The sequence below is a fragment of the Nyctereutes procyonoides genome, unplaced genomic scaffold, assembly GCF_905146905.1.
Source record: "Nyctereutes procyonoides isolate TBG_1078 unplaced genomic scaffold, NYPRO_anot_genome, whole genome shotgun sequence".
Lineage (NCBI taxonomy): Eukaryota > Metazoa > Chordata > Mammalia > Carnivora > Canidae > Nyctereutes > Nyctereutes procyonoides.
The window spans coordinates 12,392,964-12,419,560 of record NW_026575049.1 but is presented as its reverse complement, the minus strand read 5'-3'; the positions used below and the strand labels follow the sequence as shown (position 1 = coordinate 12,419,560).

The 26,597-nt window shown below is 40.4% G+C and overlaps 1 protein-coding gene across 3 annotated transcripts in view; it reads left to right on the top strand.

Annotated features, from left to right (window-relative positions):
- PTPRB (protein tyrosine phosphatase receptor type B) overlaps window positions 1–26,597 on the top strand; it is a 113,116-nt gene that overhangs the window by 30,121 nt on the left and 56,398 nt on the right. For all 3 annotated transcript variants that reach the window (XM_055328221.1, XM_055328220.1, XM_055328222.1), the window contains 7 exons: window positions 441–714; window positions 13,030–13,305; window positions 14,191–14,448; window positions 16,381–16,644; window positions 18,387–18,656; window positions 20,527–20,787; window positions 25,294–25,560. In XM_055328221.1, coding sequence (XP_055184196.1) covers window positions 441–714; window positions 13,030–13,305; window positions 14,191–14,448; window positions 16,381–16,644; window positions 18,387–18,656; window positions 20,527–20,787; window positions 25,294–25,560 — 1,870 coding nt within the window. The remainder of the gene's footprint in view (window positions 1–440; window positions 715–13,029; window positions 13,306–14,190; window positions 14,449–16,380; window positions 16,645–18,386; window positions 18,657–20,526; window positions 20,788–25,293; window positions 25,561–26,597) is intronic.

Here is a 26,597-nt window from a genome sequence, read left to right as displayed (position 1 = left end):
ACCCGGCGGCGGACACCCCCCCGCGACCCCGCCCCCGGAGCAGTGGCCGCCAGCTCCCCGCGGGCCCCCCCCATCCCGGAGCCGGTGGTCGCCGGCTCCCCGCGGGGCTCCCCTCGGGCTGCGGGGTGAGGCCGACGGCGCGCGCGGGGACCCCACAGCGGACACCCACCCCCACCCCCACCCCCACCCCCCACCCCGGAGCAGGTGGTCGCCGGCTCCCCGCGGGGCTCTCCCCACCCCCGACCCCGGGGCTCCCCTCGGGCTGCGGGCGAGGCCGACGGCGCGCGCGGGGACCCGCCACCCCCACCCCGGCCCCGCCCCCTCTCCCCGGAGCGGCTCCCCTCGGGCTGCCGGCAAGGCCGACGGCGCGCGCGGGGACCGGCGGGGACCCGGGGGCGGCCCGCGGCGCCCTGGCTGCAGCCGCTCTGCTTGGTTTGCAGGCCGGCCCCGGGCAGCCCGTGAGATGCAACGTCACCGTGACCGAGTCGGCGGCGGCCAGCCACTCCGCGTCCCTGCGGTGGAGAACCTCGGGGTCCCCCTGCAACTTCAGCCTCGCCTACGGCAGCGACACGGCCGGGGTGGCCTGGTGCCACCCCACGCGGATGGACAACGCCACCTACGGCTGCCACCCCGAGGACCTGCAGGCGGGAACCCTCTACCACTTTAGGATTGTGTCTCTGGATGGAGAAGAGACCACTGTGCTCTTGCAAACAGGTAAAGGGCAGCAGGTGCAGCGGGCGGCCACTTTGCACTTTGCAGGCCGGGGGGGGGGGGGGGGTTCACCTGAGGTCCAGGCAAACATGACCTAAAGGTAAAGACGCCCGTGAGGATGAATATTGACCAAGATGCCTAGTTTCCTCACATCTGGCCAGAAGCAGCTTGGTTGACAGTTAGAGATCTCCTTAGTGCTGAAGACAGCGGACCGGCTCTTTGAAGGAGGGTTGGGGGGGGGGGTGCAGCAGACAGGAGCTGTGGGTTGTGCAGGGAGTTTATTAAATTTGTCAAAGCGATGTGGTCTGAGCTTCCATCACATTAAATTGTCAAGCCCCGGGATAATTTTAAGTAAATGTTTTTAGAATAAACAATGGAAGTGCAATGATGAGGGATAGGCCTTTGGCAACTTAGCTTTATTTTTGGAACCAGGACATAAAACTTTCAGGAATAGAATAGAGCCATTCACAGGGGGGAATTTGAAAAGTCCCTTCAAATGAGGGCATGAAAATTCATCTGTATGACTTGAATAATCAAAACAGCCTAATATCAGAGAAGGGCCTTTAACCAAAGGAATCTCAAGTCACTTATTTTCCTTAGGGTTCTGGTAAACCCTTCCAGGTGTATATAGGAAGAGTTTCTCTTCCCTGCCTCAGTTTTCTTGTCTGTAAAGTAAAATAAGAGTGTCAGACTTGGCCACGTTCATACCAAGTGCCAACCACTTAGGTAGAGGACTGTCATGCTCTCACCTCGCTATTCCTATCAGCTCCCCACTAGATGTGCTCTAAATTCTCCAACGACTTTGATGTTTTATGACTTCATTACTTTTCCTTTTAACCTTATCTTTACTTGTCACAATGGTGAACTTTTTACTTCTATTCAGAAAGCCTAAAAGAAAAATTCTGGAAGGCACATTTGAGAAATGTGTTGTCCTTCTTACAATTTCACGTTCGACCTGAACAGAGATTGGTTCCTTAGCCATAGTATTTTAAAGAGATGTGAGACCTTTCAGTTCTCAGGACAGTTAGAGCAGAGTCAGGAAATGCAGCCGGGTTCATGTAATAAGTCAATCAAATATCAATTCCCTTATTTTTTCGGAGAAAAATTAAGAAAGCCTGATTACTGAAGGCTTGCTTCAGATGAAACTTTGAGATCATTTCAGAGATTTGCAGGAACTTAAATTGAAAAGAAATACTACTGGTGAAGAAGTTGGTTATGTTTCATACAGAACCAGAGAGAGACTGAAATCAACCACATAATTAGAACATTTTACATAAGTTCAAGTAGTTAGGTTTTTAGGCATAAACTCGTTGGTCCGTTGGTGTGTGAGGATAGTTTTGTGAACACTCAGATTGCCGCTACTGTGAAATTTATGACATAGAACTTCCAGATGTGTTCATTGCATTTGTTAAGATGTCTGTTGAATGGAGCAGAACCAGGTTTAAAAATAGGAAAAGGACTCACCGTGGGTGTCACTAGTCGGATCGCACTCCAAGTTTAATCATGCATGTAGGTGTGCCAAGTCCGGAGACATTTGTGAAATGTAAGAAATATTTGCATTTTATTGACTATGTTGAGTTAAAAAAAAAGGCTTCATCAGCATTCAAGTTTTCATCACTTTTCTGAAGGAGTTACTTTTTACAGTATCACAAATATACTTTTCACCACAAATTCTATGAGGTCTGTGATAAATGTGAAGAATGAAATTTGCAGGTGACGGTTATAGAATGTTATATGATAGTATAATGCTTAGGATTCTCTACATTTAAAAATAATTTTATTTAAATAAAGATTTTTTTTTAATTTTTATTTATTTATGATAGTCACAGAGAGAGAGAGAAAGAGAGGCAGAGACACAGGCAGAGGGAGAAGCAGGCTCCATGCACCGGGAGCCCGACGTGGGATTCGATCCCGGGTCTCCAGGATTGCGCCCTGGGCCAAAGGCAGGCGCCAAACCGCTGTGCCACCCAGGGATCCCAATAAAGATGTTTTTAATGAAGATATTTTTTAAATGTTTTGGGGAAGATTTTTTTTTTTTTGGTTGGTTGGTTGGTTGGTTTGGTTGTTACTCGCTTTTTGTCATCAGCGCTTTCTACATTTTAAGGACATATGTGAATTTTTTTTATTTAGTGGAGAGAAAGTACTAGGATTTCTCTAAATTGCTAAGCTGCAGAAATGAACTCTGCGAAGCATGTTTTATTCTTAGTGAAGTAGGAGCAGCTAGTAGTAGACTATTAAGTCTGGGATATATATAACTTCAAACAAAAAAGAGTTATTCAAAATGTGTTGAGCTCTCCTTACTCCATTTTGCCGGTCTGATCAGTCTAGAATAAAAGAGAATGAGAGCAAGACATGATTTGGCTAAAGATACAACAGTTGCTTAGATTATCTCTGTATCATTCTGAGTGTGATTTGTCTGATTGTTTTTCCTGATAAGTTGTCCTAAACAATTAGTTTATTGTCATATAGACTTGACCTTAAAGATAAAAAGAAAAAAAAACTATAACTAAATGGGAACTGTTTTACTGACAATCAGTGTTCCCCCCAGATTTTAAATCAGAATTTAAAAAACATATGTGGATTCAGCAAACATTCATCAAGCGTGGGTACTGCAGGGAAGTATGCCAAGTGGTGACTAGTGTGCTCATGAGGACGCTGAACAAAACCCGGTCCCTGCCCTGGTGGTCTGTGCAGAGGGGAGGGAAGGTCATGATGAAGGTGGGGACAGAGCTTTCCCATTTCTTTCCTGGGTGAAGACCCTGCCCTGCCCCGCAGACACCATGCTTCCATAGTCCCAGAGACATTGGGCAGTTCTCAGGTTTCTTTAGTCATGAAGCTGGTTGATGCGATAACCATAAATTGAAAGCCAGATTATTTAGTTGTGAATTTGTAACAAATCAAATAATGAAGACATTATGGAAGAACTCTAACACCTATAACACTGTGTCCTCGGAGTCTAAGCAGAGGGCCGCAACCCGGTGGCTCCTAGGGGTGTCTAGGTGTCTAAATAGTAATGTGTTTGGTTTGGCTCACATAACATTTGAGAAAAATCCAGATTATTTTACCAGCTTTAAAAATGGAAAATTCACATAAGCACCAGATTCATGGGTTCCCCTAAAATATCGCAAGATTTGGCAAAGCTGGACCACTCTGCCTAAAATTCTCTAGAACAAAGTTGTAGTTTCTCCTTTTAGATACCAATTCACTGGAATCCTCCTGGGCCATCCATTTATTTCTGTACTTGAATGCAAGCCAAGGGCACTTGAGTTGGTTTAAATGAAACTTTAGAGTTTTCATTTAGAACCTTTGGGGGGGGGGAAATAGAACCTTTGGGGGGGCTTATTTCTTCCCACAAATAAGTAGTTTTCCAGTATCTAAAATGGCTTCGAGCACATGTTATTCAATAAATATTGATTAAATGGATGGACAGATGGATGAATGAATGGCTAGATGAATGGGGGATAGATAGATACGAATGAATAAAATGAATATTTTAGGTAAAATGAAGAAAATATGTATTCTAAAAATATGATATCTTCTCCTTGGGTTATAAGTAGGTTATAAAACCCAGGGAAGTGGTGGTCTGGTAATAGAGAGCTTCACTTATACGAAGACCATCTTTATAGTATATGCCTTCTTGTTAGGCAGTTTCAGCTACTTAATAATCTAGAACAAAGAGTGAAAACAATTGGCTCTTTTAATATGGCTAATTCCTTTGTCTTTAGTAAGAAACACTTTAGGAGCATTAATTACCAAGTCACCGTATCAGCTATTATATCCATTTCAAAATATTATTTATTGTATTAATTTACTAGAGCTTCTATGACAAAATACCAGACCACGTGACTTAAATAATAGAAATTTATTTTCTGATGATTCTGGAGGCTAGAAGTCCCAGGTCAAGGTGTCAGCAGCTTTTTTTCTGAGGATTCTCTAATTGGCTTGCAGATGGCTGCCCTTTTTTGCTGTATCCTGCCATGCTCATCCCCCTGTCTGGTCATCTGTGTTCTGGAAGGACACTGGTCATATCGGATTAGGGCCCACCCTAACTGCCTCATTTTGACTTCATTACCTCTTTAAAGGCCTTATCTCCAAATACAGTCACATTCTGAAGTCCTAGGGGGTTAGGATTCCATCACATGAATTTTAGAGGGACACAATCCAGAGCTTTAAACATAAGTCAACCACTTCTCAATACTGTCTGTGAGCTACCTGCATCAAAAATCTTTAGCAGAACTCCTTATAAAAGCACATATGTTCTTGGTTTCTACTCCACATATAATGAATGTAGAAGAAGCAGAGCCTCGGGTGTTTGATTTTAAACAAATTATCACAGTGAATCGATGCACAGTGAAGTTCAAGAGCCATTGACATAGTTTTTCTATGATTCATTGGCATTAATTTTTTTTAAGATTTTATTTTTTTATTCATGAGAGACAGAGAGAGAGAGAGAGAGGAGGCAGAGACCAGGCAGAGGGAGAAGCAGGCTCCACGCAGGGAGCCCGACATGGGACTCGATCCTGGGTCTCCAGTATCAGGCCCTGGGCTGAAGGCAGCGCTAAACCGCTGAGCCACCCAGGCTGCCCCCCCCCTTTTTTTTAAAGATTTTATTTATTTACGTTGGCATTAAGATTCCTCTTTAGGCATGGCTAAATCTATAATACCTGAGAATATGTATTATCTTAACCAGGAAGGAAATAACACTCGAGTAAACTTACGACACACTTGGTATGTGACAAGCACTGTTCTAGAATTTATGTACGAACCACATGAGATCCCAAAATCACCCTGTAATGTAGGTGCTATATGTATTATCATCCCCATTTTATAAATTAGGAAACAGGCCTGGAGAGATTAGTGACTTGCTCGGAGCAACTTGGTTAGCAAGTGTTGGAAAAGGCTGTTTGGGGGAACCCAGCTCTCAACCGTGATGCAACCTGCCCCTTCCCAGCACTCCCTAGAAAGAAAAATTTTTTTTTTCCTAGAAAGAAAATTTAACGGTATGTGGTCAGTCTAATATATATTTTATACTCTTACCTACTGAATAAAGTAGGTGGAAGGATTTTAGATACTATAAAAGCACAAGACAAGTAGAGCAAGTTTACTATGATTACTTTCAGTTGGAGGTAAGATTGACATTCATGACAATTAACGAATCACAAACCACACAGCTAGTATGTAGTGGAACCAGGACTTGTACCCGGGTTTGCTGGCTCAACTCCAGTTCTTCCCACTACTCTGCAGAATGGCTATAACGTTTAAGTTGGTATTATTCCTTCAAATTACCAGATGGCATTTTGTTACTACTTTTCAAGTCAACTTTTAAAGAAGAAAAAGTATATGACAAATTACCTTAAATCTATGTATATGTAGCCTGCACGAGGACAGAAAAGTGATTAAATGTGTTTTAGTGCGAAGAAATTATAAGCAGCTCTTAATTTTCAATTGTGTGGACTTCTGGTGATGGATTTTAATACTTAGCCATCGAGCCGTTGACAGTCTACTTGTCTCAGGAATTCTAAGTTCAGGCTGAGCTATGAATATGCAATGAACCAACCTAGTGCTCTGAACTTGTTCTCCTTTTGAGGGTTTGGGAAGCTGCTTCCATCACCCTGGCTTCCGCTGGTGGCCATGACATTCTACGGCTCAGCAAGAAAGACGTAAGATCTTGTTTGCCCAGACAGTATAAGAGAAGAACAAAGAATCATTTTTTCACTTTCCATTTTCAGACATCAATTTGCTGGAATCCCCCTGGGGGATAAAGGATAATTTTGTAGGAGAACTCAAGCCTGTGCTATCTGTATGGATGTGTACCAGGGAAGATGAACATATGCCCCTAACCATATAATATGCAAATAAAGTTTGCATATAGATTTCCAGGAATTTTTGGTGTTGGTTTTGCTTTCCTTTTATATGAAAAAAACTCACGTTAAAAAAGCAAACAGAGCAGTATAATTAACTACCATGTGCTCGGCAGCTACCTTCAACAGTTACCCACTGATCGCCAATCTTATTTCAGGTGTGTCTCCACCCTCCCCGACCCCCCACCATTCTGACGCAATCCAAGCCATCGTCTGATTCCATGTATACATATTTCAGCACACATTTCGGAAAGATAAGAGTTATTTTCATGTAAGCACTGTATCAGTGTATACCTAACATTAACAGTAAGGTTGAAGGCACACAGTAGGTGCTTGATCATGAGTTTCTACACAGGGGAAGCCTTCTGGGCAGCAGTGTGGTTGGCAGGAGAGACCAAGGGCCTTCTCGTGATGCGGCGTTTATGTAGCACTCTAGATACTACTGGGAAGGTCTCAGTCGTGCATATGGAGAATTGGAGCGAGGCTGCCCAAGGACACCCTGAGGGTGGCAGTGTCGAGGTTCACCTGACTCGTGCTCACTAGAGGTGGTCGGCTGCTCTCCCACTCCACTCCCACCACCCTCCTTCTCTCGCACCTCTAAATCCTACTTTGAACTTCCAAGCTCGCTCCAACCCATGTCCTTCATGGAGCCAACTTGTTTGACCTCAGTCAGCTGTCACTCGCATCTGCACATCCAGTGGTGTTGCTGGCCGGGGTGACTCTTCGCAGCAAGGACAGCCGCAGCGTGGACGCCAGCCGTTTACCACGAGCTCACCGGCTGCTGGGGCCAAGCCTCACCTTTGCCTCCATCCCCCCTCAACACTTACTACTCTGTGCAGTTGCTGCTCTTGGGTCTTACAGACGCGGAAACTGAGCTCCAGTGAGCTTCAGCCACGTGCCCGGTCACCACTGTAAGTGACAGTGATGGGATGTGGAGCCACGTCCAGTGTGACATTAGAGCCAGCCTCCCTGGGACTTCACCTTTTGTTTTTGTTCCACGTAATACCTTAAGCGCCCAAGTAGGCTGGAGGCTCCCAGAAGAGCATCTATGACTTACGTACCCGGGGCCCCAAAATGATGAGCCTCGGGGGAACAAGGCATCCCACCTGCCACGAATGATGATGCAAATAACTGTGAAAACGGCTTTAATTACCCCTTCCAGGATCTTAAGACCTGGAAAGTCCACGGCTACCTGAACATCACCTCTAGTGTATGAAGTCAATAAATCAAATGCATGTTACTCTGGTGAATTCTCACACTATAGTATGTCATCTTAAAAGAAGTCAGGAAGCCAACCATAGCCAGCAACAAACACAAAGTAAAAGAAAATTGTCTCTCTATAAATATATCTAATTAACCGCTGATTGTGAGCAATTGCTTTTTCACTTTGCTCTCCTTCCCATTTTCAAAAACGCACCAACCGTCCCCCTCCCCCCATTTGTGGCTTTTGCTGTACCTTCACCTTGATTTCCATGAGAAAAATCCCATTTATTGTGTAGGAATAGTTGGTGTCCAGTGCATTTTATGTAGAGTGCTACATAAATGCAGCTTCCAGCCTCCTAGCCACCCTGCTTTTAACTAGAATAGTATCCCAGTTTTGGTAGTTACAGAAATGGGCACTATAATTACTAAAAAGATAGATCTCTTGGCCTAGAGTTAGCGGTGAAGGTTAAGGTGCAGGGATGGGGAATAATACCCTGTTTGAGGAGACCTTGAATGCCTCCAGAGAAACTTAGACTTCATCTCACAGGGAGATCTTGGGGCCATAAGAAGGATGAGGATGGTGATGGGGAAGATAGACAAACAGGTTATTGGGCAACAGTAGAGAAAAGATGGAAAATAAGGAAGACATCCAGAAAACTCTGGAGCAACTCAGACACCAGGCAGTGGGATCCCAGGTAAAGGCAGCAAGATTAGGGAAACAAAAGGAAGAGCCGAGAAAAATTGTTTTTTAAAGAATCCAGAGTAACTTTCACCGCCACAGAATTCGGTTTAGCTGTGGTTAGTGTTGTTAATCATTTTATCTCTGCTACAACGTTCAGACCATCGAATGGAAATTCTATGAATTTACCAATTATTTTCCATAGACCTCTGGTTTGAGGATTTTATTATTACACTGAAGATGCGTTGAAGACATCGCCTGTCCCAGGGTGGCTTGGGCAGGTGTACTACTTGTTATGTGTGTGTGATATAAATGAGACACTTGACACCTTCGACCTCCTGCTCCAGCTGAGAAAGCAAATTGTAAGCTATCAGCTCCAACCCAGGGACACTGTGATGCTATCAGAACTTCAAGAAAAGCTTTTGGCACTAACCCATGGCCTGTGATCTTGTTAAAAGGTTGAATTTATTTCCAAAATAAATGCTGTCATTTCAAATTCTAAGCACCAGAAACCCCCATATCACTAAATAATAATGTATTCGTGGTCATACAAAGGCATTTTTAAAGCAGGTGTTACTTGCTACTTGTATGCAAGTATGTATGTATGTATGAGTTGCTCCTTCCTGAGTCCCATTTTTTAAAAAGGGAAACAAAGAAGACATCATCTTGGTTCAGAAATCCAGCCGAACTTCATCTTTCCCTCAAAGAACGGAAAAATTAGGTCAACATCAAGACCACTTACGAAATCCTCAGGCTTCCTGATACTAGTAGATTCATGGAAACATAGCAGCTATTTTAAATATCGCAGAACTTTACCTTTGACATTCCGTATTCCAGGTCTTTCTGAAACCGAGAAGCACAAAGATGTCTCAAATTTATGGCTAAGGATACATCTATGAAACATCGGCTGCGCTGCTGCGATTAAATTACTGCTTTGTGGTTTTCGACGGTTCTCGTGGTTTATAAAACTTCACTAGTCACACATAAGAGGGATACATGGAAAAGCCAGGGAGGCAGCCAATGAGCATCCGTGTGCTTTGGCACCTGTAGCCATCGGTGTGAATTGTGTAAGTCAAGCAGGGTTTCCGAATTACAGGCAATCTGTCATATGAGCAAAAGATTCCGTACATATAACTACATTTTCAAATAGTGTTAGAAATCTTTCTCTTGCACACACATATATGAAATTCATGTGTATATAAGTATATATGTAATATATATGAAATTCACTTATATCTACATAATATAGACGTAATTCATATAAATATATGTATATATGAATACATTCATTTTATAATTTTATACATCTTATACATACATATAAATACATATAATACAGTTTATATATACATATAAATATATGTATATATGAATACATATATATATATATATGAATTAACACCCCTTTTGGAGGCACCTAATTTGTTTCTAATAAAATATTGAGAACTTTATTATTATTATTATTATTATTATTATTATTATTATTATTACAGCAGTTTTCCTTGGGCTGAGGCTGAAAAGCAGTCTGAAAACTCTGTAACTTCTGCAGCATTGGTAGCAAGCATGGCCAAGTGCCAGCCCAGGACTTTATCGCAGTATAAATGGGGTTTTAAGTGTTTGTTTCCAGTGCAGGTTCTCGCAGCCCAGGCACTTCCCAGCCTCATTGTTCCTTTGTTCTAACGGATGTACAAAGGATTGACTGTTTTGTTTTCTGGCTCAGAGAGATTAGATAAAGTCTGCATTTCTGAACTTCGCCCTGTACGCACGCAACCTTAAGATTCATTTTCTCTAGCTTCTATTTTGCAGATTATATATGGCTTAGGTTTTACTGATCATACTGTGATCTTCTTTAACCCTTATCTGGCTTGTAGCCGTCAGCGACAGTATTGATCTGGTCCGAGCTATCGCTGCAAAGCAGCCGTCCCTCTCACCCTTGTCCTCAAAATGCCTCTTCCGCAAAAATGTGTCATCTCGATCAGCTGTGACAAGGTTGTTCTTGACTTTCATTGACTTCCAGAATCTCCTGGTAGTGAAGTACCTTATTCTTGCCGGGCAACAATAACAACAAAAAACTTTCTGGGAGGGGAAATTCTGTTCTTTCTTCTTGTTACACCGTTCTTAATTACAGACTATGGTATTGGATAGGATAGAAAAATGTAAATAATATTGTCAGAAAAAAAAAACTACTGTTTTTCCGTAAGAACCTATAAATGAGAATCATCTTGGGAATTTTTAAATTTTATCTTAGTAGTTAGAAAGTTAGGTCATGGGAATAAGCTGATAAGATTTTATCAAGTTTTTGTGTTTTTCTTCATGAAGAAGGCAATTGAGGCTATTAGTTTAGCTTTAAAAAATTGTATCCCACAATTTTTTAAATTCTACTGCCTCTAACTTATCGGTGATTCAGAGGAAGCCCTTTTTTATGATCAAGTAGGGAGCATAAGTTCATATTACTTATGCCAGGTAACATCGGCTCTATACTTCCTCAAAACACCCGAGAAGACAGATCTGATTATGACACTGACCAGACAGACGGGGGGCGGGGGGGAGGCTTACATGAGGGGAGTAACTTGTCCAAAGTCTCATGACTAATACATGATGGACCCGAGGATCTGAACCGGGTTCTATCTGACCCCAAAGCCCACACCCTCTGCCACTACGTTTCTCTGCTTCCGTGGTGGGACCTCCTCCTGTTTACAGAAATAATAACAACAACAGTAGCTGACATTGAACACCTGCTATGTGCCAGACACCATTCTAAGGGTTCTTGATAAGACACTCAATTTAACCTTCGTAGATGTCTTGCCAAAAAGGTGGTATTATTATCAGCCTTGCATAGATGAGCCGGCGGAGGCACAGAGAGCTTAGGGAATTGCCCGAAGTGCCCAGCTACAGAACAGGAGTCAAATTCGGGCCCACACTGTCAGACTACAGAGCCCGCCCTCTTCAGGTGAACCTCTGCTGTGCTGGGGCATCAGCCACACAACCTGGCGCTTTGGACTCTGAACTACCGCTGTCTCAGCTTCCTTGTCAGCTGACATTTATATTGTTATTAGTTCTTGTATTATAAAATGTTATGTGGCTTGTGAGCTTTTTGCAGTATGATGTGCTCATATAAAAACACAAAAAAAGACATTAGATTGGCCATAATCTGTATTTAGCTTATGGGTCGTGTCTCTATGTGACCCATACAGAGTCATAGGAGCTATCTGGCCATAAATACATTTTTTTATAAGATTTTTTATTTTTTTACTCATGAGAGACACACAGAGAGAGGCAGAGACACAGGCAGAGGGAGAAGCAGGCCCCATGCAGGGAGCCCGACGGGACTCGATCCCAGGACTCCAGGGTCACGCCCTGGGCTGAAGGCGGTGCTAAACCGCTGAGCCACCCTAAATACCTTTTTAATACAGAATAAGGTTACCTTGTTCCTATCTGTATTAATGTCAGTCACAGCAAACATCTTAAAACAGACTGTTCTAAGAAGATTCTAGAATCTGAAGTTATTTCATGAGCAAAATAGAATTTACCAAGATGTAGATAAGAACTGAAATCCCTGTAGCCTTGCCACTAAAACATCTGACCTGGCTTTGAACTTTAGCCTCCGATATCTTGATCCTACTTTCTAGATCAATAACCAAGTTGGATTTCTGAAAATTACTCGTATATAAATGTCTCTCAATGCTGCTATTCCCTGCATTAGGGTAGGGAGGGCCTTCTTTCTCTGATGGCCCCACTGCATCATAGAATGGCTGATCATTCATACTATTGACGTCGTTCCTAACCCAGGGACAGGGTGCTCATCCTATTTCAAGTTCCACGGTGAAGATTCAGTACACTAGACAACACGGGAAATGGGAAATGGGACTCCTCAAACTCACCCAACTCTCACCCAACTCTCACCCAACTCTCGTTGAACCTAAGTGAACAAGCTAGGTGCAGGACCAACCCCCTCCACCCACTCTGGAGACTTCAGCAACTCCAAAACATCCCCAAACTTAAATTGAGAAAATCTAAGGACAGAGGGAATCCCAGGTGTTGGGAGAATTCATTTTTACAAGCGACCTAGGCTAAGCTCGTAATCAGGTCTATATTTTTTGTGGTTTTATGATATTTAAAAACAACCCAAAGTCATATATATAACTATAACTATATATATATATATTAACTATATATATTAACTATATATTTAACTCCCCAAATCCACAACCTAAAAAAGAAAAAGTTTGATACACATTTCAAACTATTTCTTAGTATCTGTATTTCCTGTTGAGATGTTTAGTACTTATCCAGGCATAGCCTGGGTGTTTGTCAGTGTGTGAAAAGTGCTAACCTTCCAAGCCAAAGAAAATATAACCTTACTTGGAATTCTAAGCTCAGAGCTGTCTTAACAAAAAGTTCTTTTAGAAAAAGAAGTTTGTATGATGAGAAGCTAAGTGGATAAATACCGATTTGTTTCACGGACAGCAGATTCTTCAAAGTTTTTAAGGAAAACGAATCTGGGTTACAGCAAACTAGCATGTGTCTGCAAAAGCCTTGAAACCATGTTCTCTCTTTTGGATTTTTGCCTTGCAGATCCTTTACCACCTGCTAAGTTTGAAGTCAATGAAGAGAAGACGACTTCAACGAGCTTGCATGTTTGGTGGACTCCTTCTTCTGGAAAAGTCACCTGGTATGAGATAGAGTTGTTTGACAATGACCAAAAGATACAGGAGACTCAAATTCAAGAAAGTACTTCATTGAACGAACATACATTTTTTAACCTCACTGCTGGTAGTAAATACAGTATTGCCATCACAGCTGTTTCTGGAGAGAAACGTTCCCTTACGATTTACACCAATGGATCCACAGGTAAGACTTGCTTACAGATAGTTGAGTATTTATTGTCTATAATAATCCCTTTTAGGATTATATTAAAACTGAAGAGATAGAAGTAAGATTGCCTCCAGACCAAAGATGGTAGATAGGGAGGTAGGTGGGTAGGTAGATAGATAGATGAGTGCCGTGCAGTATGGTGGGAAGGCTAGACTAAAAATAAGGAGATGTGGCTGTGCTGCTAGCTTGCTAGGTGATTTTGAGCAAGTTCTGGGACTTCTCTGGACCTGGATTTTCTCCAAAATGAAGTAGATGGTTCCTAATGGCCTTTCTAACTCAAATCTTAGGCAACAACAGTTTCTACCTCAGTTTCTGATTTTGTTCCATAATGTGTATGGCCATTAGTGTTTTCCTCCTGCGTGATGCTCTTCTTATAACATCAAGTCATGATGTTTCCTACATTCTCTGACATCTGGAACTAGTGTCTTCTTGCACCCACACATCCAGATGTCAACGACATGCTTCACCTCCTTCCATGAAACACTGTCTTTCTGATCATGGTCTCTCCTCTCGTTTTCTCTCTGGCTTTCTTTCTATTTTTCTGTTTTTCATCTTCCATAGTTCTTCTCTCTCGTCTCTCTTTGCTGCTCAGCCATGTCATACTTTATTGGCAAAAATTACCCTAATACCTATTAAGTAGGGGAGAGAGACAGGTAAACTATGATGTAGCTTTAGGTGTGGACTTTGAAAAAAGCATTAATTCAGATTCCAGTGAAATTTTAACAGCACTGTTTTCATTACTTTTTGCACAAATGAGATGTACAGAAGCATACCTAAAGGTGTGATTTCCAACTAAATGTGTCTCTGTCTTCTATAAGGAAATTATGAGTGACCCTTTGGAAATGCATTTTGTTTTCCCAGTGCCATCCCCAGTGAAAGATATCAATATTTCAGCAAAAACCAATTCTCTCCTGATTTCCTGGTCCCATGGCTCTGGGAATGTGGACAGCTACCAGCTGATGCTGATGGATAAAGAGAACCTCGTTTGTGGCAATGTCATGGACAAATATGCTACTTCCCACAGTTTTAATGACCTGATACCTGGCCACCTCTATAATCTGACCATTGTGACCGAGGCTGCAGGGCTGCAAAACTACAGATGGAAACTGGCCAGGACAAGTGAGTTCCACTAACTAGCTAAACAAAAATAAAGCTCAAATAATTGAAATGGTTAATAACCACGGCTTATTATATTACTGAGATAATGCTAATATGAGATAAATTGAAATTTATATGTTAGAGAAGGCCTTTAAGATGTACCCAATCTTCTATTCAGAAAAAGAGGGATACCCTTGTATTCTAAATTTTAGACCAGCCTGAAGTAGCAAAGTTAACCACTGATACAGTCTCAGCTTGTCTTTTTAGTATTCCGACCTCTTTGGTAAGGATTCTTACTTCCTTTTCTTAAATAAGCATCTGTTACCTTTGTGACATCACTTACAATGAGCCAATATTATTTTTCTTGGTGCTATACGAAGACCTGCTCCTGTGAAACAGCCATTTCTTTTATTTTTTTTAAAGATTTATTTATTTATTTATGATAGAGAGAGAAAGAGAGAGGCAGAGACACAGGAGGAGGGAGAAGCAGGCTCCATGCCGGGAGCCCGACATTGGACTCGATCCCGGGACTCCAGGATCGCGCCCTGGGCCAAAGGCAGGCGCTAAACTGCTGAGCCACCCAGGGATCCCCGAAACAGCCATTTCTTAAACGCTGTGCCCAAGAAAACATGTCCTAAGACCCAATGCTACAGGAACTATTCTCACAGCCTAACATAGCCAGATACACTACTCTGTGCTAAATTTTAATGAATAATTCATGTACACATTCAATCATTTAGTATCTATTGAGTATAAACTACATGCTAGGCATTGTGGATATAACAGTGCCCAAGAAGGCCAAAGTCTTTGCCCTTATGCAACTCACATTCCAGTGGATTCTTTTTTTTTTTTTTTCCAGTGGATTCTAATGCTTCTAGTGGGTCTAATGTGTTAATAAATTCCCTTTCTCAGTAAGCTATCTAATTTTAGGAGAAATTTTTAGGTATGTAGTACCTTAGAAATTACTCTAATGGGAAGAGCTCTTGGCACTACCAGAGATTGATGGGAAAAATATTTGGAGGGCACATGTACATTTACATACCTTCCACATCACACCTCAAAGATGTATAGATGTTCCCAACAAAAACGTGCCATATATCTCAGGGCACCTACTGGCTCAGTTGGAGGAGCATGCAACTCTTGATCTCAAGGTTGTGAGTTTAAGCCCCATATTGGGTATAGAGATTGCTTAAAAATAAACTCTTTTTTAAAAAAGTACCTTAAATAGTGCTTGCTTCGGCAGCACATATACTAGAAAGTAGTACCTTAAATATATTTTAAGAATTGTTTATGTATAGCAAGAGCAAATTACACTTCTCACTGGCCTATGCAAAATCAATGTGCTGTGCCTATTTTTAAAACGAAACGTTCATTTTTATTTTGCTATTAGTGAAGACCAAAATTACAACGTAGCCAAGAGGTAGAAAAAATATTCACCAAAGTGTCTTTCTTTTGTAATCATTTTCCTTTGATGAAATAATGACACAATTCTTGAGCTTTATTATTTTATATGAAAGATAAAATATTTTTAACAAGCAAAATTTTGTGATGGCCAATGAGCTGACTAATCTATTGATTATGTATTTGCTATTATGAAATACATAAAGACGAGAAGAAATTAGGCAGATGACAGACTTCTTTAAGCATTCCAAGACCTCATTTGCCAGTAAGGATCCCTAGGCTCAGTGACATAGACAGAGGTGGCCAGGGTTGCCCAGTTGGACAACAGCCAAGTCTGAGCCAGAATCCAGGCTCCTGAGTCCCATGTTTATGCTCTTTCCACCAGCCAGACAGCCTTTCTTTGATTTTGCCGTATTATTTTTACTCATAAAGTTGTTGCTTTCTTCTGAGCAAGGAATGTGGCTTTCGGGGATTAAGATACAGGTCAAGATTTGGCCATAAAACTGGTACAATATACTGAGTTAAAGTGTCTTTTCCTGTCTTCCCATTTAGCCCCCATGGAAGTATCAAATCTGAAGGTGACAAACGATGGCACTTCGACCTCTCTAAAAGTCAAGTGGCAAAGACCTTCTGGAAATGTGGATTCCTACAACATTACTCTGTTTCACCAAAGGACTATAAAAGAATCCAGAGTATTAGCACCCCAGTTTACTGAAACTCAATTTAAAGACTTAACCCCTGGACGACTTTATCAAGTTACCATCAGCTGTGTCTCTGGTGAATTGTCTGCTCAGAAGATGGCAGTGGGCAGAACAGGTGAGTGTAGGGCTTCAGAATATTCCTTGATTGCCCAAATCATTCTCTGATCCATCTTAGAACAGGACAAAGTAAGTTAGAAGGAAAACTCTTTTCCCAGCTTGGGCAATATGGTCTACATGACTGAGGGTGCCTATGGGCCAGGGCCCCATACACAGAGTAAAACAGAGGGTTACTTGCATTCATCTGAGTTAGTTAAGCAAATGTGTTTGGGGTGATTCCTGAATGATGTGTATAACTGGCTCTGCCCTGTGCTATTTCATGTCACACCACGTAAGTTGTGTGAATGCATTAGCACTGATACTAATGAATAAAACATTTCTGATCAACTCTTATAGTGAAAGCCAGTTAGCACTTACCCATGTTTTCCATAAATTATTTTATTAACTTACATCACCAGATATTTATCCAGTGCCTTCTATGTGTAAATTACTGTGCTATGAGTTTGGAAAGTTGTTAAAATGTCAGGTTCAGCAAACTGCACCCTTTTGCCAAATATGGCCTGTGCCCTGTATTTGTGTAGCCCCAAGCTAAGAGTGGTTTTTATATATTTAAAAGGTTTTTTTGAAAAGAAAAAAAAAAGACAAATGTGAGACAGGGACCATATGTGGCCTGCAAAACCTGAAATACTTACTCTGCTGACCATTGCTTTTAAGAGAATTACATCTTAACCAGACAAATGTAGACTATACACACACAAAATCAAAGTAGTACATTATAATAATAGTAATTTGATATTTCCATGTATCAGGCACTAACCAAACACTTTACACCATCACCATGAGAGAGGTTCTGTTATTATGATCATTTTACAGAAATTCAGAGAGATCAAGTAGCCTGTGTATAGTCATCCACACAGTAAATGGTGGGGTTGGAATTTAAACCAGAGCATTTAATTCCAGAGTCCGTTCTCTGTGCTGTTAGAGATTCTAAGTAAGAGCCATATGGTGAGAAAAACAAGAGAACAAAATTCTTGCTCAGAAGATCAATAAAGATGTGTCGGAGGAAATGGTCTTTAACTGGACCTTAAAAATGTGAGGCTCTTGGCAAGTGAAGAGGGAAAGGAGGGAGGGGCATTTGAGGCAGAAGAGCCCAGGATCCCTAGAGGTCTGCAGAATGTGCAATGGGATGCCAGCGTTGGAGAGAGTGGGGGGGGGGGAGGTAGCAAGGGGGGCTGCACAGAGGAGTCAGAATTAAGACCAGAAGGATATGGGGTCTGATTTTGGAAAGCTGCAAATGCCACTCCCAGGACTTGATGTTTTATTCTGTAATTAATGGAGAGATTTGCATATTTTTAAGCAAAGGAATAATTAGACCAGAGTTATATTGCTTGTCAGTTGAGAAAGAGCTGGATGTCTCATGACCACAACATGCAGTGTCTCTCCCAAAAGATACCACATCCGCCAGTGTCAACATCATGAGAAGCAACATCAATATTGTCCCTAGGGCTGGCGTGCGATCAATAAAACGCAGCACTCGTATCGCCAGGTTATTAACAGGGTTTCAGGAGATCGCATTCCTGGTGTATCACCAAGATGATTTTAGCTTATGTTGCTTGAGCATCAGATGTCTTTAAAACGAGGAGCGCACACTCATTCGCAGTCCACAAACATCAGAAGGGGATAGAGATGTTTTGAATTGCAGGTATGAGGTCTCTTATCTACGGTTGCCCGTGAAAAGTGAATGAGCGTCCTTACTTTTGGTTTTTAGAATCCCCTTTTTGACATTATTTCACCGTTTAGTTCCAGAGAAAGTTGGGAACCTGGAGGCAAACAGTAATGGTTCCACAAGGTCCCTGGTAGTGAGCTGGTCGCCCCCTGCTGGAGACTGGGAGCAGTATCGGATCCTGCTCTTCAATGATTCTGTGGTGCTGCTCAACATCACCCTGGGAAAGGACGAAACACACTACACCATAGATGACGTGGGGCTCATCCCGGGAAGACAGTATGAAGTCGAAGTCACCGTGGAGAGTGGGAATCTGAAGAATTCTAAGCGTTGCCAAGGCAGGACAGGTAAGCAAATACCAACGTGTGAATGACTGTTGGAATCTTAACTTGAACCCTCTCCCGAGTAATGCCGGGGAGCTGTCAACGTAATACTCCCATGTTCCCTGAATTTGAGATGTTATGGACTTTTAGACTGAATTAGGTTTGGTGATGTTCAATTTTGTCAAATTAGAACATTAAAAATTATTTCCACTAGTAAGTCCACTCTTTTATAAAAAGGAAGACATTGTAAGCACCAAAGGAATAGGAAACAATCTGAGACTCCTTCCCACAAAAGAAGACAGTTGGCAATTTTTTTTGCTAGTGATCAGTGTTAGAGAGCCATTGCCTGGACCTAATGTTGACTGATGAGGGAATTTCGTGTACCAAGGAACGGTTATTAAAGGAAAGTGGGATATATTTGGATTTTAGGGTAGAGGAGAATGAGGATCTGGAGACATGGGCTTTGGCATTCTTGCTGTCACCACTATACTGTCATTCCTTGGGCAAGCTCACAACACCTCTGAGTCTGTTTCCTCATCTTTCAAATAAAAGAATTGCCCTTCCAAGCTCAATATTTCTATGACCTGGAATATTCCATACTTGGAGTGAAATTCAAGTACCTTCTCTCATCTTGCCTGAGGATAAGGAAATAACTACATTGACTCAATGTTCTTCTTAGGGGAATGTCAAAGAAAAGAACCAAGGCACCTCTTGAGCTTGCCAATCAGGTCTTCCAGTAATATCTTCATTTTCCAAATATTAATATCCCTTGGATAATGATCAAAAATCTATATAAGCTTAAACCAAGCTACTTTTAGCATTTCACGGAACAAGCGTCTATGTCCTCTCCGATATTATATCTTAGTCACCTTAAATGACTTGGAATACTGTCAAGAAACAGTAGGGGCTCTTAGCATATTGGCGTAATTATCAAGAAAGATTTTCTTACACTGTACCTCTAGGTGAATAAGGTTATTTGAAGTAGGCTTTGATGTAATGATCCAATTCATTTCAATGTATTAAAAAGGAAGATACAAATCTAGGGACTCAATTAGAATGGAATTAGAGGACATTTCTTTGATGCAAAAATCAATATAATTTTACACACTTGGTTTTTCCTTAATTTTGTTTCTCCGTTGTTTTGTGGGACCAGTACTTTACTGTTAGCAATGTCTCCTAGAACTTGTAATAATGAAACTTCTTAAAGAAATCGAAACAATTTCAGTTCTTTGGATAGTGGGAGTCCTTAATCAAATACTGCTATGGCTTGCCAGGTGTACGACTATTACTCTCCCTTTCACGGATACATCAGTGTCCCTTCTCAGAAATGAAGGGAAGAATCACTTTGTCTTTCTAATCTAACAGGGTAAAAAATACTCCTAACCTTACCTCAAATAATCAAATTTAGAGACCTTTCTCTCTGCTTTCATGGATGACAAGACTGAACTCAGAGTATTTTTATTTCATAGAATTCATATGAAGAAATAAATACTCAAGGTAATGTGTGGTCAGAAATAAATGACCCAGGAAAGCACTTTCCAATAGTATTCTTTTGAATCCTCCCTTCCAGATAGGTTGTATAAACAAAATTTGAGGTGCCCGGCTGGCTCAGTCGGTGGAACACACAACTCTTGATCTCGAGGTTGTGAGTTCAAGCCCCACAGTGGGTGTAGAGATTACCTAAAAATAAAATCTTTAAAAGACATAAACACACAGTTTTTGTGAATAGCTCCCCCTCTGCACCCCACCCCCCACCCCGCTCAAGAGCTCATACACGTTCAGAAAAGAAATGCTGAACTGGAACACTCCTGTGATTGGAAGAGAATCTCACTAAGAAATACTTGAGCGTTTCTGTGTCAAACCAATGACACAGTCTCCATCACTTTTTCCTTAGTCCCCTTGGCTGTCCTCCAGCTTCGTGTCAAACATGCCAACGAGACCTCACTGGGCGTCATGTGGCAAACCCCAGCAGCAGAATGGGAGAAATACATCATTTCACTTGCTGACAGGGACCTCTTACTCATCCACAAGTCGCTCCCCAAAGATGCCAAAGAATTCACTTTTACTGACCTGGTACCTGGACGAAAATACATAGCTACAGTCACCAGTATTAGTGGAGACTTAAAAAATTCCTCTTCAACTAAAGGAAAAACAGGTAAAATTGTTTATAAAGTTTAGACATTAAAAAGTATCCTGTCTACTGAATTGCTTAACATTTAATTTACAAGTGTTCCTTAAATGCCTCTGATGTACTGGTCATTGTTTATTAATTTTTTACTACTGTTGTTTTTTTCTTATGCTAATTTCAACTCTTATTTTGTGTGTTGTGTTTTTTCTTTTACTTGGTTTTATTTTTAAATGGAAAAAGAGAACAGAGAACAACTTTTCTCAGGAGTTCTGCTGCAAAGGAAAGCAGAGAAATAGGGCATCGTCTGAAAGAGGAAGTATGTTTGAAATGAGGATTTTATTTAAGGTTAAAAGAAATAATATGTTTTATGCTGATGGGAATGTTCTAGAGGAGAGAGGAATGGTGATGATGTCAACAGGGTGGAAGAGTTGCTGCAGTTATTCTATGAGTAAGCAAGCTTTGGGAGCTAGAGCACAAATAAAGGAATTGGCTTTAGAAAGGAGCATGAGTAGTTTGACTTTCAGGTCAGCTGGGATAAAAAAAGAGTATCGAATGCATATGCCAGTAAGTAGACAGATGCGGTGGTGGACAAATAGCCTTTGGTAGCGCTCTTCTTTTTCTCAGTGAAACAGGAAGCAAAGTTACAATCAAAGACTTGCTGTTCCCATCTGTACACTCTTGTTGTCCTGTATTCTGTTTCTGTCCTTTTTTCAACCCCACAAAAAATTACCACTTATCATCTCATCTTTCCTTCCTGTATCTTGCAAGTTCCGTTTGGGATTAGTTTCCCTCATTTCGGAGAACAGTCTTCAGATTTCTCTATTAGAGTTTTTCAGAACAAACTCTTTACACTTTCATTTATCTGCATGTCTTTCTATAGCTCTCAATGTTGAAAGATATTTTGCCAGGGTTACAATTCTATGCTGAAAGTTATTTTCTCTCAGCATATTGAAGATATTACTGTAGTCTTTCTGACATTTATTCTTGCTGTTGAAAAGTCAGTCTAATTTTTATTTCTCTCTGGATAATCTGTTTACTCTGACTGCTTTTGAGATTTACTCTTTGCCTTTGGTGTTCTGTTGTTTGCAGTAATAACTAGATATAGACTTCTTTTTTTTTAAATTTTTTTTTATTTAGTTATGATAGTCAGAGAGAGAGAGGCAGAGACACAGGCAGAGGGAGAAGCAGGCTCCATGCACCGGAAGCCCGACGTGGGATTCGATCCCGGGTTTCCAGGATCGCGCCCTGGGCCAAAGGCAGGCGCCAAACTGCTGCGCCACCCAGGGATCCCTAGACTTCTTTATCATGCTTGAGATCATGATGATTTGTGTACTTGCAGATTAATATCTTTCATCAACCCTGGAAATTCTCAGCTGGCCATTAACTCTCTGATATTGTGTCTTGCCTTTTCTCCAGTCCCTCTCTATTCAACTTTTGGTAGTATAGAATACATATTTTTTCATATTTTCCATGTATTTGCTCTCTGGGCTATATAGTCTAATTTCCTCAGCCCTGTGTTTTAGTTCCTTAATTCTTTCTTTAGCTCCATCTAATATTTTTTAAAATCCATCCATTGAGTTTTAAGTTTTAATTGTTAATTTCTTCACTTTCAAACATTCTCTCTGGCTCTCTTTCCAAATCTGTTTTGTGCTCTGTTGTTCTTTAGTCATATTTCCATTATCCTCCTTTATTGCAGTCAGTAAATAAACCATTTTTATTTTACCTTCTGTGTCTGATAATTCTAATATCTGAAATCTTCAGGAGTTCAATCCTGTTGTCTATTGAGTTTGCTGCCTTTTGCTCATGGTGCTTTACTTCCTTAAGTGTTTGTGATTTTTCACTATAAACTCATACATCTTGGAAACTTACTCTATGGGAATTCTTTGAGGCTTTCTTTAAAGATGGATTTTAGAAAGAATTTTCTTTTCATTTAATTCTTTGAAGTGCACAGGACTGCTATCAACCCAGACTTATTTTAACCTGAACTGTCAACTTGAAGCTTTTTTGATCACCCAGGTTTTATGAATTTGGTTTGCAAACTCACTGAAACAGTCTTGAGGTTATGAATTCTCAGCAGAAATTTTTTTCTCTAGCACCCAGTGCCAAGGGGGCTGGGGCGATAGGAGGAGCAGAGAGGGAATATTGATTTCACTTACATTTAGAATGTAACATTTCAGGATTTAATGTTATGCAGGTCACCCATCAGGTTCCTGAGTTTGGGAAAGTCCTACACTTTACCCCCTATTTCATAGATCCTGCAAAGCTGTAAAATCAAAGCTTAAATTTATGTTTGAAAGACGCCTTCAAGATGAAAGTATGCTTCAGTGAACCAATTACCTATCACTTTTTTAGGTCTCTGAGAATTCCTTACATTCTTGACAACTCACTCATGCATTTACATTTTTATATTTTATCCAACACATGTAGTTGTGTTTATTGGGGGGGGGGTTCATGGTATGTAGCCCACTCTACTGCAGGAGTTAGAAATACAAGGGACTGTTTTAGTCTTAAGATCATTTTCATCATTCCCAGCATTCACATTGCTGGGTCATATGGTGAGTGTATTTTTAACTTTGTAAGAAACTACCAAACTGCTTTCTAGAATGGTTGTAAAATGTTACATTCCCACCACCAGTGTAGGAGTTCCTCCATAATCTCAACATTACTCAGTATTACAATGGGGTTTTTTAAACCATTTTAATAAGCATGTGATGGTATCTCATGTGATTTTGATTTGCCTTTCTCTAAGGCCTAATGGTTTTGAACATCTTTTCATATGCTTATTTACCATTCATGTATCCTCTTTGGGGAAGAACATATTTTCAAATATTTGTCCTTTTTTTGATGGGGTTGTTTGCTTTTTATCACTGAATTTTGAGAATTCTTTATATTCCAGGTATTAGTCCTTTGTCAGAAATGTGAGGTGAAATGGTTTCTCTCAGGCTGTGGCTTGTCTTTTCATTAATTTATTAGTATATTTTGCAGGATACATTTTTAATTTTGATGTTCAATTTATCAGTTTTCTTCTTTCACGGACCATGCTTTTGGTGCCCTATTGAAGAAATCTTTGCCTTAAACAAAGTCACAAAGATTTTACCTAGAATATTTACAATTATAGGCTTTTAATTGAGGTGAATGATCCACCTTGAGTTCATTTTTATATGTGTATGAGATTTGGGTTAAGGTTTATTTCTTTGCATATGGACATCTAATAATTCCAGCCCTATTTGTTGAAAAGACTATTCTTCCTTCACTGAATTGCCCTCTCATCTCTGTTAAAAAAAAAAAATCAATGAACTATATATATGTTGATCTATTTCTGGACTCTCATTTCTGTTCCATTGATTGGTGTGTCTATCTTTTTGCCAGTATCACACTGCCTTCATTATTTTAGCTTTCTAATAAGTCTTGAAATCAGATGATGTTACTCTTCCAGCTTTGTTCTTCTTTTTCAAAATCATTTACCATATTAATTCCTTTGTTTTCCATATGAAATTTAGAATGAGAATTGAATCTTCTGATCCATGTACAGTACTATTTTTTAATGAGTGTATTTATATCTTAATCCAAAAGTCAACAAATTCTGAGAAGGATTGTGCCAAGCTCCCAATCCTTTTAATTACCATAATTTAGGAAAGAGGCACAAAGATGTTATATGTTGATCAAGAGCCAACTTCAGGATCTATATAAGATATTTTTAATGGGTAGGTTAGAAATCATAATAGTTGCTAATTAGGAAAAGGTCACATACTCACAGGATAGACAGATCAGGCTGTGGGCTCCAGGAGTTTGTTAGCACTGTGATAATGGGCTAAATTACTTATATTTTATGGTCTTTGGTTTCCTCCTCAGTAAAGAGAATAACGAAATCATATTTATAGAGTTTGGAATGAAGATCAGATATTATAATTTCTAAAAGCTATAGAATCTATAATTGGCACATAGCAGACACTCAGTAGTTATCACTACTAGTAGTTATTATTATTGTTATTATTATTATTATATGATAATATAATTTATACTGTTGTAGCATTTTAATGTATAGTAATAATGATCCTCTTCAGAATGTGCCAGTAAAGAATTAACCAGTTTCCTAAACTACAACCTAATCATCAGGTTGAAGGGATTTCCCAGTATCACCCTAATCACCCTATAACAACCATCAGCTCAGGTAGGTAATGTGGCTCTCAGTTCTCATGAAGTAAGGACAGAGAAAATCACATAAAGTAAGCAATATTCAAAAATAACCTTTTTTTCATTATTGAAAATGTAAATTCAAAACTACTTAATAGGTATGCATCATCTCACCCGTAGATCTGAAGTAATTTTGATTTCACATATAAGCAGCTTCTGTATGGGAGTAGTTTGCCATATGCCACAGGAAATAGAGCTGAGAGTCTTATAGCAAAAACATATAGATATATTTTTATCATCTTCAAGACTGTCTCCATTTTTGACTCATTTTGTTACACTTCCCTAGGGTGACTAAATGTCATCTGGTTTTTCTTCTTCTCTTTGTCTGCTGTGCTCTAGTGCCTGCCCAAGTGACTGGCTTGTATGTGGCCAACCAAGGGACAACCAGCAGTCTATTTACCAACTGGACCCAAGCACTAGGAGACATAGAGTTCTATCAAGTCTTACTGATCCATGAAAACGTGGTCATCAAAAATGAAAGTGTCTCCAGCGAGACCAGCAGATACAGCTTCCACGCCCTCAAATCAGGCAGCCTCTACTCTGTGGTGGTAACAACAGTAAGCGGAGGGATCTCCTCCCGACAAGTGGTGGTAGAGGGAAGGACAGGTAAGAACACATGGGAAGTCCAGAGTATATTCTAGGACTTTTCAAAGCACCCTAAAAACAGATCCATATTTGACTTTCCTAAGAGCCAAGTTTCAATACCAACCATCCACACATGTTGCTCTCCTAGGAATGGAAATGGGCGGGGGAGGGGAAGCAGGGGAGGGGAGGCGAGGATGAATTCTCAATTTAAATCTCCCAGAACTTCTAGAATGTGTCAGAACTTCTAGAAAAACCTTTGTGGTAACATAATAGTCATTTGATGCCTAAGCTTATCCCTCATTCAGATGATGAATTTTTTTTTTAAATTTTATTTATTTATGATAGTCACACAGAGAGAGAGAGAGGCAGAGACATAGGCAGAGGGAGAAGCAGGCTCCATGCACCGGGAGCCTGACGTGGGATTCGATCCCAGGTCTCCAGGATCGCGCCCTGGGCCAAAGGCAGGCGCCAAACCGCTGCGCCACCCAGGGATCCCCAGATGATGAATTTCTTACTGTGTATGTCCCAGTTAAGATAAATAAGTAACGAGATTTTTTTTTACGAGATTTTTTTTTAAGTATATTCTCTTCCTTTTCATATTCTTGTTTCAAGACATAGAAAGGAGATGATTTTCAACTTCTATGGTCCAAAAATGAGTTCATAAAATTCCCAAATCACATATATTTTCATAAGCAACATTAAACAAGTGCTTAGTACCATACACCACCTAAACAATGTTCCTTGACCTTGAGGAGATCACAGTCAAATAGGACAAAGAGCTAAGTAAACAAACAAGTGTCATATGGTCGCATGTGTCAGACAAGGTTGGCACCAAAGAAGGAAATATATTTTCTACACAAGACCAAGAAAGAATATAAATAAACAGTATAAAATTTATATTGTTTATATTGTTCTAGTTTCTTAGAAAAAAATTAAGTACATTCAGTAAAGCTTTGACAATTATTGATAAAATCAGAATCAGGTCAGTGACTTTGCCTACTCAGTTCTATATGATCATAAATTGGATTTCAGGCTCCTCCTTCTGTACCTCTGATGCT